The sequence below is a fragment of the Terrapene carolina genome, unplaced genomic scaffold (genome assembly GCF_002925995.2).
Source record: "Terrapene carolina triunguis isolate 2854851 unplaced genomic scaffold, T_m_triunguis-2.0 Scaffold21, whole genome shotgun sequence".
NCBI lineage: Eukaryota > Metazoa > Chordata > Testudines > Emydidae > Terrapene > Terrapene triunguis.
In genome coordinates this window covers 36333554-36347683 of record NW_020664372.1, presented here as the reverse complement: position 1 = coordinate 36347683, position 14130 = coordinate 36333554, and the positions used below count along the sequence as shown (strand labels likewise).

General features: G+C 41.5%; 1 protein-coding gene across 1 annotated transcript in view; it reads right to left on the bottom strand.

Moving 5' to 3' along the window:
• Positions 1-14130, bottom strand: part of EDAR (ectodysplasin A receptor) — a 40000-nt gene that overhangs the window by 23765 nt on the left and 2105 nt on the right. Inside the window, exons 3-4 of the mRNA XM_026659150.1 lie at positions 13294-13475; positions 3850-3935 (exon numbers count right to left, since the gene is read on the bottom strand). Of these exons, the coding sequence (XP_026514935.1) occupies positions 3850-3935; positions 13294-13475 (268 nt within the window). The remainder of the gene's footprint in view (positions 1-3849; positions 3936-13293; positions 13476-14130) is intronic.

Genomic DNA, 14130 nt, shown 5'->3' with positions numbered 1-14130 from the left:
AGCCCTTTCTTTCTCTAAAGATCAGCAAGTCTTTTTTCCATCAATGTAAATATATATGGTGTGTGTGTGTGTGTGTGTTTAAACACTGAATCTGGAGGGAAGTGCTGGAATTTTCCTACTGTTTGACATATGGCAGCTATTCTGAGAACACAAACCTTTCTGAGAGGAAAAGATGGGAGACAGTTGAGAGGACAAAGGGAAATAAGTAAAAATTTAAAATATTCTGGCAATTTCACTGACCCATTTACTGTAGAGTTTTTACGTTATCTTGTTCCTTTCTTCATGTAAACCATAGCCTTTTTTGATGTCCTAGAATCATAGAAATGTAGGGCTGGAAGAGACCTTGAGAAGTCATTAAGACCAGCCCCCTGTGCTGAGGCAGGACCAAGTAAACCTAGACCATGGCTGACTGCTGTTTGTCCAACCTGTTCTTAAAAACCTCCAGTGATGGTGATTCCACAACCTCCCTTGGCAGCCTATTCAAGAGCTTAACTGCCCTTATAGTTAGAAAGTTTTTCCTAATATCTAACATAAATCTCCCTTGCTGCAGATTAAGCCCATTACTACTTGTCCTACCTGCAGTGGACATGGAGAACAATTGATCACAGTCCTCTTTATAGCAGCCCTTAAATATTTGAAGACTGTTATCAGGTCTTTCCTCTCTCTCCTTTTCTCAAGACTAAACATGCCCAGTTTTATTTTTTTTTAAACCTTTCCTCTGAGCTCAGGTTTTCTAAACAATTTATCATTTTTGTTGCTCCCCTCTGGACTCTCTCCAATTTGTCCACATCTTTCCTTAAGGGCGGTGCCCACAATTGAACACAGTACTCCAGCTGAGGCCTTCCCAGTGCCGAGTAGAGAGGGACAGTTACGTCCCGTGTCTCATATACAGCTCTCCTGTTAATACACCCCAGATTGATATTATCCTTTTTTCCAACTGCATCACATTGTTGACTCATATTCAATTTGTGATCCCCTATAATCCCCTGATCCTTTTCAGCCGTACTACCACCTACCTGGTTATTCCCCATTTTGTAGTTGTGCATTTAATTTTTTCTTTCCTAAGTAAAGTACTTTGCACTTGTCTTTATTGAATTTCACCCTGTTGAACTCAGACCAGTTCTCCAGTTTGTTATCTGAAGGGAGCGAGAAATGGAGGCACCATTACTGTTGCTGGCACACAACATGAAACATCAGAATACAGGAGCCAATCATAGCAGAAGTATCATAGTAGTAAATCAGAATGAAGAGAGTGCATACTCATAGTAAGATACTGTAGTTATGCAACTTGGACCCACAACCAATCAGAGCAGGAAATTGTATGATTGGAAAAATTATACAATTATGCATCAATAACTGTATAGTATCCTTGCACACCGGGTGAGATTTCACTGTTGATTTGATTTCACTGTAATTTATGATAAAGATGTTTTCTTTCTGATCATTTGCTGTTATTGGATTTTATGCTGCTTGCCCCAGCGACTGTGAGCTCTTCAAGAGATCCCACAGGAAAGGGATTTTACATTTTAATTGCAAATTATTATTTATTGTAAAGCACCAATATCACAACAGTATCTAGAGTTCTGTACCTAATAAAACAAATAGCCTGGTGTTAATGCCAAGAGGGATCCGCTGCAAGCAATCTGGATTTGATTTTTTTTTCAGAAATTGTTAAATACTTTTCAATGTGTAGTCAAATTATTGGTTTTACTGGAATTGATTGAAGTGATGATGTGCACTCTGATTTAGATTGCTATTTTCTCCTACAGCCCATTTGATTGCTTAGTAGATTAATGTGCTTGCCTAAACTACTCCCAAAGATAATGTGTATTCTACCCATTTATTGGTGCCTTCGGCAAATTCAGAACGAATGTGGTCAGTAAGTTGTGTAATGTACTTTTCTCAAAGAATTAGACACGCTTATATTGTACCTGCCAAATACCCTATAAAAAACAGAAGTTGCCTTTTTGAAGTAGGCAATAGTCATAAGCCCCTCTCATGGCTCCTGGCCAGACATTCCATATCTTACATGTTTGGCATGATTCAGGCTCCAATTTACAAATTCAGGCTCCAATTTTACTCTTAAGCATGTGCTCACACCCATCACAATTCAGGATGTCATGTCTACTAGATCAACCTGATCCCTTCTCCATGGTTTATGTAGAGATGGGACAAACGCAAGCAGAAGATGGGAGTGCAGCTGCAGTGACCGGTGGTGGAAAGAGGAAATGGCTGGGACTAGTAGTCACAGGTGTACAGTTCCTTGCAGTAACCCCACCTCTTGAAACAAAGACCAAAAAGTATTGTAAACCTGCAGCTTGTTTTGTTTGCTGTGTATCAGTGATCATCTGTTAGCTAATTGCTACATAGCCATCTGAACAGTTCGGTAGCTGTGTGACGATCCCAGGCCTTATATCATACAGATCAAATATCGCTATACTTGCGAATTTGATGGACTTTTTAAAAATAGGAGGATGTACGAGCAGGCCTCATTCTTATCTGCTTGTAGGGAAAAAAACTCTCTACCCACCCTCTTGGCTGCTGGCTGGGCTGGGGCTCTTCTCTGTTCCTCCCCACATCTCCTCTTTCCTGGATTAGTTGAGAGAAGTTCCACTCCCTTTACTCCCATCCACAGAGGATTTCTAATCTCACCACCTCCTTCTTCATCCCCCACAGAAAGAGGAGATCAGGCTCCCAGAAGCTTTAACTACAGTGGGGTGTTGTTGGCAACTGTCTCTCTCTCTCTTCTTCCCATGGGCAGGGATGAATCAACCACTGGCCCAGTTCAACATGATGATTAGCAAGTGCCATTGGAGTATAGTCCTTCTTTTTGCAATTAACAAATGAAAGTTCAGCAGCTTCTTAAACAACTTCAAATTCTACCGTCAGCCCTCCCACCTTGTGACTGAAAAAGAGCGTGAAAAGGCAAGATGCTCTTTTACCTGGATCTAGAGGAAGATGTTCCATATTTTGGTTGTCTCACAGTGACCATAGTGTGAGGCTGTGTGCTTAGAAGACAACCGCTGCTTTATAGCAAACTAATGAGATGATGGTTAGGGATATCTTTCTTTCCAGTTTTAACCGTAACCTTTAACCTAAAAAGTAGTTGTTCTTGCCAGGAATGTATAAACTTAGGAACAGGAGACAAGTAGTCTTGGCTTCCATCCCTTCCCTAGTTTCCTCCCAAGATGAAATCTAGCAGGACTTCATCCTTCCTCCTGAACCCACCCTTTCTGCTCTTATTAAATAAGACCTTTTCGTCTTCCTAGTTTGAACTCCAAGAGTCCCATCCTCATCCACTTTTTTTCAGCTGCCAGCCTTGCTCTCCCTGCTGAAACACCTCACCAGCTGTATGTCATTCTTTCTCTCACCCCAGTCTTTTTTGCAGACCCCTGTCTCCCTGCTTCTTCCTATCTTAATGGAGGGGCAGGGACCCAGCATAGCAGAGAAGTGGCTAATTGGAACTTTCAAGTAATTAGAATTCCAGTGTTGCTTATCTCCCAGTACAGCAGCCTCAGAGAAACCTGGAAACTAGCTAGTCCTTAAGACATTGAACATCTAGAGAGCAGCCAGTTAAAGAAGGGTAATTGATCACATATGAGTATTTTGGGAGATGGGAAAAACATCACATGACAGAATAATAGGACCTAAAATCAAAAGTTCTAATTTCCCTGAATTGTCTGCTTAATTTTCAGTGTGATCTTGCTGGAAGCAGATCTAGCTTTCCTGAGGGATGACTCTGATTTTTGACTGGCATATGCATCAACATAACACTGAGCTGCATATGAAACTTCCAGCTGAATCCAAGTCAAAACTGAATGAAATACATAGAAACTAAGGAACACTTACATTCCTTGGTGTTAGGAGGTGCCAACAAGCATGAGTAGCAAACCATGCCATAGATGTTCCTGGGTCTGTTTTCCAACATGTAGTAACTGCAATAAAGGGCAAGACAAGGCAAAACAATATAAGTGCATCCATCACAGTTGAGTACAGTTGAGCAGAAAGCAATTACCCTAAGATAAAATCACTTTTTAAAACTTTTTTATAACCATTTTGATGACATTATCATTTCTTACTGCCTGATTTGAGACAGCCTTCCTCATCTTCCCTTCCCTCGTAAAGGCAGCTAATCCACCATTAACCAAACATGACATGAAGCAGCAACATTGCCTAAAACAACATTATTCTGCCTACTGAGTTCTTGCTGCAATTTACAGCATGCCCTGAAATGAGACTTTCTAAACAAGGACAATATTTCTTTTCAAGTAGTAATTTTCCAGACAAGACCACCAGCTGGATTTATTTAGTCTTCTGTATACACAACACAAGAATAATCTCCTTAACTAAGGAGGAAAAAGCCAAATTTGAGCAGGCCACCAATCATGACTAGAAAAACCATCACGATTGAGAGAAAGCCAGATTACAGTTTATAGTATTTCAAACATCTCCTTGCTGGGGATGGTTTATGTTTAGATGTAACGTAAGAGTTATGGTCTGTATTAGGTCCCTCTTGGCGAAGAAAAGATTTTCATGTTTTAAACTTCCATTTTCCTCAGAGTTTGTCTCGGAACATGGTAACTGGGTGGTATGTATGTAAGAATTTCATTCATAGATGACAAGTATCAGGGGATAGCCGTGTTAGTCTGTATCTACAAAAACAACACTTTAAGGTGCCACCAAACTCCTTGTTGTATTCATAGATGAGCTGATGAGTAAACAGTCTTAAATTTTTTGTCAATAAATGACATTCCTATGCTTTACATAACTATTTTTAATACATGGGTCTAATAACTACTACTGAACATATATGTTATGTCTCATTATGCATTTGTTCTATATTTTTCATTGTGGTATCTCAGTACCCAGTATATACTTGACCCTGCATAAGTTCTGAATTCTGCTTTATTCTGTCCATGTATGCACCTGTGACTTTTTTCTGAAAACATTCACATTCAGAAATTATCGCTGAAACTATTAATCAAAATTCTAAAATAGCCTGTTATATTTTTGTTTTTGTTCTTTATGCTTCAAGAAATAACAGGTGCCTGTTATCCTGTAACTTAATCTATATTATTTCAACATACAGACACTGGTACACATACAACAGACAGCAACTGTACACTCATGTTTCAGCTTCATAATAATGGTGAACAGAGGTACAAAACACCAAACAGTCCCAACAGTCATGGCAAATTTCCTTACAACCTAAATAACTTGCCCAGTTTTAGCGGAACTAAGCTCTTGTATTTCTTTCAACCAAAACCTTCCCTGCCCACATGATAAAAAGTAACTAAAACCAATGCAAATAGTTAATACACTGCTACCTTGATGCAGGAACAAGTAGCCCAGAGCCCATGTCCGGTTACCAAGCCTGATCCTGATTATTTAGTGCAACAAACAGTACCAATGAAGATGTTCCTCTACTCAGGGAAATTTAAACACACAAATTCGTTCAAACTTTTCGGAACCCTTTACGCTTGGTAGAAATGTCCCAAATGATTCTATCTACTGGAAGGTCAGTCACGGAACGCCCATGGTTGGAGGACTTTCTATGTCCTTGAAATCCTTTGGCATGCATCTACCTAGCATGGTTTTAAATCATCTTCTCAAACTGAGGGAAACACTCAGTAATGTAATTGCACAGGTTTGTCCATATACTGGTGTGCTAGTGGGGAAAAAAGGCACAAAAGACAGTAGTGACCTAGTGCAAAAGATGACCTCTTGCAGCTCATTTATGCTCACGATCCCAGGAGGCATGTGTCTGGGTATGATTCCCCCATGCACTGGCAAGCATCTGCAGACCTGCACTGCGGAAGCCCATAATACACATGATAAAAGTTTTTCACAATGGCTCCTGTTGAATATGTTCTCTTCATCACCTCCAGAGGCAGCGGGGCCTCCACATATATAATGTCACCAGTTATTGCTACTTGGGTGGTGCACCTTTCCGCACCTCCCACAAGAGTTGCTTTGGCTTTTAGAGCCATAATACACACCTAATAGTATATACTGAGACCTGCTCAGGCCAGAGCCATAGGCCAGTTCACTTGTGTGTTAATAGAGATCAAAGGAGATGTTAATTGTATTGTTTTTGCCCATCTATATCCTGTTGTTTACTATTGCATTATATTTACATTGCATGTACCTCTGTAATTATGTTTACATTATATATACCCCAGTAATTAGATAACCCTAGGTTAAAGTGTGTGCTAGTTTGAGAATGTATTCAGGCATTCAGTTCATGAAAACTAATGACATACCCTATTGTTTGCTATTATAAACATTTACATGGTAAATACCCTTGCAACTAAATTACCCATCACAGAAATCTTGTGAAATGCTAATCAAGAACATTGAGTGCATTCCTCACTATCTGTCATCAAAGAGAAAACCCATGTGGTTAGAAAGACTGTCAGCTTGTCTTTTCTGAGGAGCTATAAATATGGATTCAAAGAAAGATGCATTATCTCTGGACTGTTTGGATTCTAACAGGGTAGAATAACTGAACAAGAAGGTGGAGATCCCCAGTTATTCTGGGTAGCCCTGAAGAGACTTTTGGGAAACTGGCAGATTACTACATCTCTGCTATTATTTTGTACTTACAAACTTGGATTCACTTGTTGTTATATTTTATCTGCTTTAACCTCTCAATAACTCTCATTCTTTTTTTTTAGCTGATAAACTTATAGTTAGTTTACTATAGAATTGTCTTTGATTTAAAATCTGGAGTATCAATTGATCTGGGGGTAAGGGACTGGTCCTTCGGGACTGGGAGAAAACTAATATGGTGTGATTTTTGGTTATTGCAACCATTATCACTAAGTCCAGTTTGTCTGGGTGGCAAGATAGGCTGGAGAGTCTAAGGGGACTGTCTATGACTCCATGGTAAGACTGGTATAGTGATCCAGGAGTTCACATTTGTTGTTGGCTTGGTGGAATCTAATTCTAGAATATATACCACCAGTTTGGGGTATCTGCCCTGTTTTCTGACAGCGTGGCACTCGCAGTGAGCTAGTCCAGTGTGACATATACAGTAAAAGTTTTGTTATCTGGCATGTTGGGGGGGATGGCAGGGTTGGTGCTGGTTAATCAAAATTTCCAGTTAACTAAGAGTTAACAATGGAGGGAGGGTGTTTGGGTGTGGGAGAGGGCTCGGGGCAGGGAGTTGGGGCATGGGAGGGCTTTCGGGGTGCTGGATCCGGGTTGCGCTCACCTTGGGCGGCTCCCCGCAAGCAGCGACATGTCCCTGCTGCTCCTAGGCGGAGGTGCAGCCGGGCAGCTCTGCGTGCTGCCTCTACCTGCAGGCACTGCCCCCGCAGCTCCCATTAGTCGCAGTTCCCAGCCAATGGGAACGGCAGAATCAGCGCTCGGGGCAGGGCTGGGGCAGAAAATGTCAGTTTCTAGAGCTTTCCCGTTGGTAAAGTGCCGAATACCACAGGTTTTACTGTACATAGAAATTATTACTAGTCTCTTTAACTATTTTGTGGCCTGCCATCTAATATATAAAATAAGTGATTATAACTACTGTTATACTGAGAGGTACTGGTGACTGCCCAGATCACAAACCTCTTTAAAATCGGGTGTGAGCACACCATTCAATTAACGTAACTATCAAGAAAAGTTAATCACAAGCCCCCCACCAAAGGCAAAAGGGGTTTTGAACCTGTCCAGGAGTTTTGGACCCAGTGGGTGGAAGGGTTTTGCTGAGTACTGTTTGGGTAAGGGCATGTGTGTGTAAGGGAAGACACAAAATGAGAGAGACTCATGGCTAGATCAAGAAAGCCAAGCAGCAGCCTGCAAGTCTGGTGTGATCTTGGAGAAACCCAGAGCGAGGTCTAGGTCAGGGGAGCTGGCTGAACAAAGCTTGGGCCTGTAAGCTAAGGCACTGCTCCTGTTGGTGTTGGACCCTCCTGTGTTTGGAGAAGCAGGAATTTGTACATTTCTTGTAAATAAACAAGATGGTATCAAAGAAAATACCAGACTACATTATCAATTTTTACTCCCAAAGGGGACACCTTCAGGCCTCAAACTTTGACTAGCTGCATTTGGGTTAAAAAAAAAAAAAAAAAAAGGGTAACACTCAGTTTATTGTATTATCTTGACATACCAAAGGATATGTTTAAACTACAATAAAACACCCATGGTTGGCCTGTGTCAGTTGACTTGAGCTCATGGGGCTCGAGCTGTGGGGCTATAAAAGGGCAGTATAGCCGTTCAGGATCAGGCTGGAGCCCAGGCTCTGGGAACCCACGGAGTCCCCAACATCTACACTGCAATTTTATAGCCCCACAGCTGGAGCCCCACAAGCCCAAGCCAGCTGACATAGGCCAGCTGTGGGAGTTTTATTGCAGCGTAGACATACCAAAGAGAGGGCACAAGCTAGTAGACACTGTTTTTTTAGTAGTTTTGAAAGAGATGCTCCTTTCTTTCTTTTTTCGCTTCCTGTACCCAGTCTACCTCCCCACCTTTGCCTCAGCAGTATTCGTTGGTGGATTGTTAGTGCCGCATAATGATGCACTGTGAAGCACATAATGAATAAGCAGGGAATTATTGCCAAACCACAAGTGAGAACAGCAGGCCAAAGATACTTATTGCTCCATAAAGATAAATATGGAATAGTCTAGATCCAGTGTCTTTTAGCCACAATGATTTAGAAAAGATAAACAGCCCTTCATTCAGCTTATCAAATCAAGCTGAAGAAATATTTCTTGGGTTTTTGCCATGAAACAGCATGACAGGTTTACTTTTGTTCTCCAAAAAGAAAAAAGAATTGGGGAAGGTGCTAGAGGGCATGCAAGTGTTCATCTGTGTTTGAAGAAAGCTCTCCAATCACAAACCTTAATCCATTTCTGTCAACTTTAAACAGCAGAATTATTTTTTGTGTTACCTTACTATTCACCAAGTATTTGAACAATGTTGGAAAATATTTACTAATCAAATTATAGCACTAATTGTGGAAAAGAAGAGTGTGGGTCAAGAGCAAGAGAACTGTCATGGATTTGATGGTCTAATTCTTCCACTGTAATATTAATACTTTCCACTTCTCTAGCACCTTCCAACCTAGGATTTCAAAGTATTTCACAAGTATTGATGATTTAAGTCTCACAACATCCCTGTGCATAGATAACTAGTAGTATCCCCATTTTACACATGGGGAAACTTAGGCACAGACAGCTTGTGAATGACCCAACGTCACACACCAAAGGCCTGAGTCTTCATTAATATTTATTGTAGGGAATACAGTAACTCCTCACTTGACGTCGACCCGGTTAACATTGTTTTGTTGTTACGTTGCTGATCAATTAGAGAACATGCTCATTTAAAGTTGTGCAATTCTCCCTTAAAACGTTGTTTGGCAGCCGCCTGCTTTATCCACTGCTTGCAGGAAGAGCAGCCCATTGGAGCTAGCTGGTGGGAGCTTGGAACCAGGGTGGGCCTGCAGTTCCCCTATCAGCTCCCCTAAGTTACCTGTGCGGCAGCCGCCCAGCAGGCTATCAATTGCTGGGCAGTTCAGCTGTCCCTCCCCTCACTGCCCTGTGCTGCTCCTGCCCTCGGCCTTGGAGCTGCTCCTGGGAGCCTCCTGCTTGCTGTGCAGGGGATGGGGTGGGGGGGGGAAGAGGGGTACTAATGTCAGTGTCCCCCTGCTCCTGCCACCCACTCCTGTACCTCATCTCCACAGAGCGGGGAGGGGAGGGGTGAGGGAGAACACGACAGGGCTCAGGACGGAGGGAGCATGCTGCCAGCAGGTGCTCTCTCAACTTGCTGATCTACTTAAAAAGGCAATGTACTTAAAGTTGGGTCAGCGTCCTTAAAGGGGCAATGCACATCTCTCTCTCTCTCTTACACACACACCCGGTGTGTGTCTGTCCCTTCCTCTCTCTCTGATGGTGTGTGTCTCTTTTTCTCTCTGCCATGCTGTCTCCTCCCTCCATTCATGCTGCCTCGTAGAGTGTGAGGCTACCTTAACAACATGTTAACCCTTGAGGGCTCAGCCGAGTGCTAGTTCATCATTTAGCAATAAGGCATTCCCTGGGAAATATCCCACCCTCTGACTCAACCGCCTCAACCAAGGTTCACAATCATCATGGCTGTGTACAGTATTAAATTGTTTGTTTAAAACTTACTCTGTGTGTGTGTGTATGTATACGTATATTATATATATATAAAAATAAAATAGTCTTTTGTCTGGTGAAAAAAATGTCCGTGGAACCTAACCCCCCACCCCCAATTTACATTAATTCTTATGCTGCAATTGGATTTGCTTAACATCGTTTTGCTTAAAGTAGCATTTTTCAGGAACATAACTACACCGTTAAGCGAGGAGTTACTGTACTGCAAATACAGCTGTAAAGCTATATAATTCTCTATTGCATTATTTGAGGCAAGTGGTGTGAGGGCTCACTGTAGCAGCAGGCAGAGCTCTACTATATAGAATAGAGTTTTGTCTAATTATGTACTGTGGGCCACTGATTCCATGAGGTATTTCTGCTAAAGCACTGATGGCAGGATATATCCCTGGGTCAAGATCACCGAATTTGGCCCATCATCTTGGTAGCTATATGTACTACATTTCTTAACTGCCATTCTACTCTGCAAACCGAGGCTCTGCCCCTTGAGAATTACTCCCTGTGTAAAAGAGCCTTTGCCTGGCAGGGAGCTGCCCACACGCCATCCCACCTCACTGTCCCCATTCAGAAGATAGGTGTGAGGAGGCCTGGCAAGAGTTTGTGTGCTCCAAATAATCTGGTCTGGCAGAGCAGCCCTAAATTATAACAGCTTTCCATAGCTACTTAGAAGCAGCCTGTGGGGCTTCTCTCAGTAATGGGGCCCAAGTCTGTAAAAATAGCACAGTGCGGGTTCTGTGTTTATTTTATCTCAGTCATTTCATATCCAATTGCCTCAGTTTACAATTAAGATATTTTTCTAACTGCCAGCCCTCCAAAATCACCATGGGATCTGAAAGTCAAATGAGTCCCTTCTTTCTCATGCATCAGCCATTTAGTAATAGAATCCTCTAATCCAAATTCTGTTTTCACTTCCACCTGTGCCAACACAGTATCTTCCAATCATGCCCCAAGTGACAGCTGTGCAGCCTTATTGTTTACAGGTTGAACCCCCAGTTATACCTGTGCAACTCCATTAGTCTTCCATGAGGTTGCGCAGGTGTGACTGAGGCCATTATTTAACCTTCATACTTTTCCTTACTGTTGGTGATGTATGAGAAGACAGTGAAGTGGGATTTCTTTGAGTTTGCTTGGCTGGCAGCTAGATAAATCCTTCTTTTTACCTGTAAACTGAGGAAAATTTCATATCGAATCATTGATGCAATAAACTCAGGGTCTAACTGATTGTCACATGGGGTTGAGAAAGAATTTCCCCCCAGGTCAGATTGGGGGGGGAGACCTTGGTTTTTTTTCACCTTTCTCTGCCACATGGGATGCAGGTTGCTTGCTGGCATTAACTGTCATTATGGTTTGCTGGCATTATCTCACTTACTCAATTTACTGCCATTGCAGGGGCCCTGAGCATTGGTGCACCTCGGTCCCTCCTATTCTCTGCCTGGGGCACACAATAGTTTAGTCTCCTGTAGGTTGTATAACTTTGGTCTAATTTTGGTTGTTGGGTTTAAGGTGTGAGTACTGGGCGGTTTGTTGGGGGCCTGTGGTATACAGGAGGTCAGTCAGATTAGATGATTTGGTGGTTCCTGCTGGCCTTAGACTCCATGACTCTATGGAATCTCAGTGACCTTCTTACTGATTCAACTGCGTTTTAAGTAGTGTGAGCTATCTTGTACCTTCACTCCCTGCACACAACTCCCGTTGATGTCAGTGGGAGTCACACATATAGACCAAAGGTGAACATGTGTATAAAAGAAAAATAGTGAATTTTCTTGTACAATATTTACTTAAATAAAGCCAACTAAAATAAAGTTCTAAAAAATTGCCTGTATATGCATACAGACCTTAAAAGATAATACAGTAGAGCCTCAGAGTTACAAACACCAGAGTTACGACCTGAGCAGTCAACCACACACCTCATTTGTTACCAGAAGTACACAATCAGGCGGCAGCAGAGATTAAAAAAAAAAAAAAAAAGTAAACACAGTCAGGACTGTGTTAAATGTAAGCTACTATAAAAATAAAGGGAAAGCAGCATTTTTCTTCTGCCTAATAAAGTTTCAAAGCTGTATTAAGTCAAGGTGCAGTTGCAAACTTTTGAAAGAACCACCATAATGTTCTGTTCAGAGTTATGAACATTTCAGAGTTACGAACAACCTCCTTCCATGAGGTGTTTGTAACTCTGAGGTTCTACTGTATATCTAAGAGAACATCTCTAATATATTTAATTTGGTGTGATTGTTCTATCACTTTTATTTCCCTCTCCCCTTCAGAATTATGCTATCTGTTCTCAGTAGAGCTCAAAATAGTAATAAAAGGTAGCCCTAATACATGGCATCTATGCTATCTTCATTTCAAACCAATATGACATTCTCTATGAAATCCTTGTTTTTAATCCCTTCTAGTGCTGCCTTCCTATAATAAGTGACTAGTATCTGCTACGTAATATTATTATTTTTAATCTTGAGTGTGTGTTAATAATAGGTAATATGGCTTTAGTAGCCCTTGAGGGTACATCTACAACGCAAAAAAGAAAATCAAAAACCCAGAAGTAGCGAGTCTCCGAGCCTGAGGCTCATGCTATGGGGATAAAAATAGCAGTGTAGACATTAACACTTGGGCTGAAGCCCTGGGTGTGAAACCTGGCATGAAGGTGGTTCCGAGCCTGGGCTCCAGCCCAAGTGGGAACGTTTACACTGGTATTTTTTTAGCCCTATAGTGCAAGCTCAAGTCAGTTGACCCAGCCTCTGAGACTTGCTGCCTTCATTTTTTTTTTTCAGAATGGACATATCTTAGACAGCTGTACTACAGAACTACTAAATACTGCTTATTGCCACGCTTGACAGCTGGTCTTTTTCAGAGGAGTCTCATTCTCTGTTTTTAAGGGGGAAATATAATCTTTTTCTCCGATTCTGTCCCTCAGAAATATTCCTCCAGTCTATTGCATTTCAATGGGATTAAAGGCACACTCCTATCTACTACTACAACTACTCAAAAGCTTTCAAATATTGACATCTATTATTTTTACCAATACCATAAATTATGATTAATTGACATAGTACTTATAACCAGGCGGGGAGGAAATAGGAAGATGTCAGAGGTGTCAGTGGGGAAAAGACATTTGGAGCACTTTGAAGGACACATCTGTAAAGATTCATGGTTATATCCTTACCCAGGGAGACAAGGCCCACATTCTGCATCATTCTCTGTATCACCAGGTGTCATGACAGTGGCTCGAAAAAATCCCTCACAATCTTTATGACGCCTGCATATCTGGTAACCTCCTTTAGAAAACTTTTCAGACGGACAAGGAATGCAGCCGTAGTCTTCATCTTTGGTGCCATAGCCACAAGTCTATAACAACAGACAGACACTGTATGATAGAACTGCAGTTGGTGCTACCATGTAGGAAAAGAGAACGCTCTAGTCTGGCCCCATGGCTTTGTAGTGCTATGGAATACCAAATAGGAGAGCCAAGTTTGTGGTTCAGTCTCTTAGTATCTGTACTGATAAGGCTGAAGAATGATATGGAGATGGCATGATGTGATTTTTAGGAAGGGAAAGGGGAGAGACTTTTGTTTTTCTCAAAAGCGACCCCCTTTAGACATTTATATTATATTCCTGACAGACTCAGAAGTGAGTTTCATTCACTCCTCAACTGGAAAGATGGTTGTGACGTTGTGCAGTCTACATGGTTTTATAAAAATATAATAATAAGTCAATATAATGTAACTGGGATAGATTTAGAGAAAATACGGTCATAAGTGATATAATGTAACTGGGATATGCTTCATGCAAAAGGTCTCTTGTAAGGTATCATTACAAAGTGCATAATCTACTGAGTATGATCATCTAATTTGTATAAATGTACCACTCTTGTATCTAAAACTAGAAATATAAAATGTAACTCTGAGGGCCTATTGTAATTATGTAAAGTGTGGGCCATTAATGATGGTTTGGAATCTTGATGACTCCCATTGTCTGCAGATGGCTGTTTACCTGTGAGTCT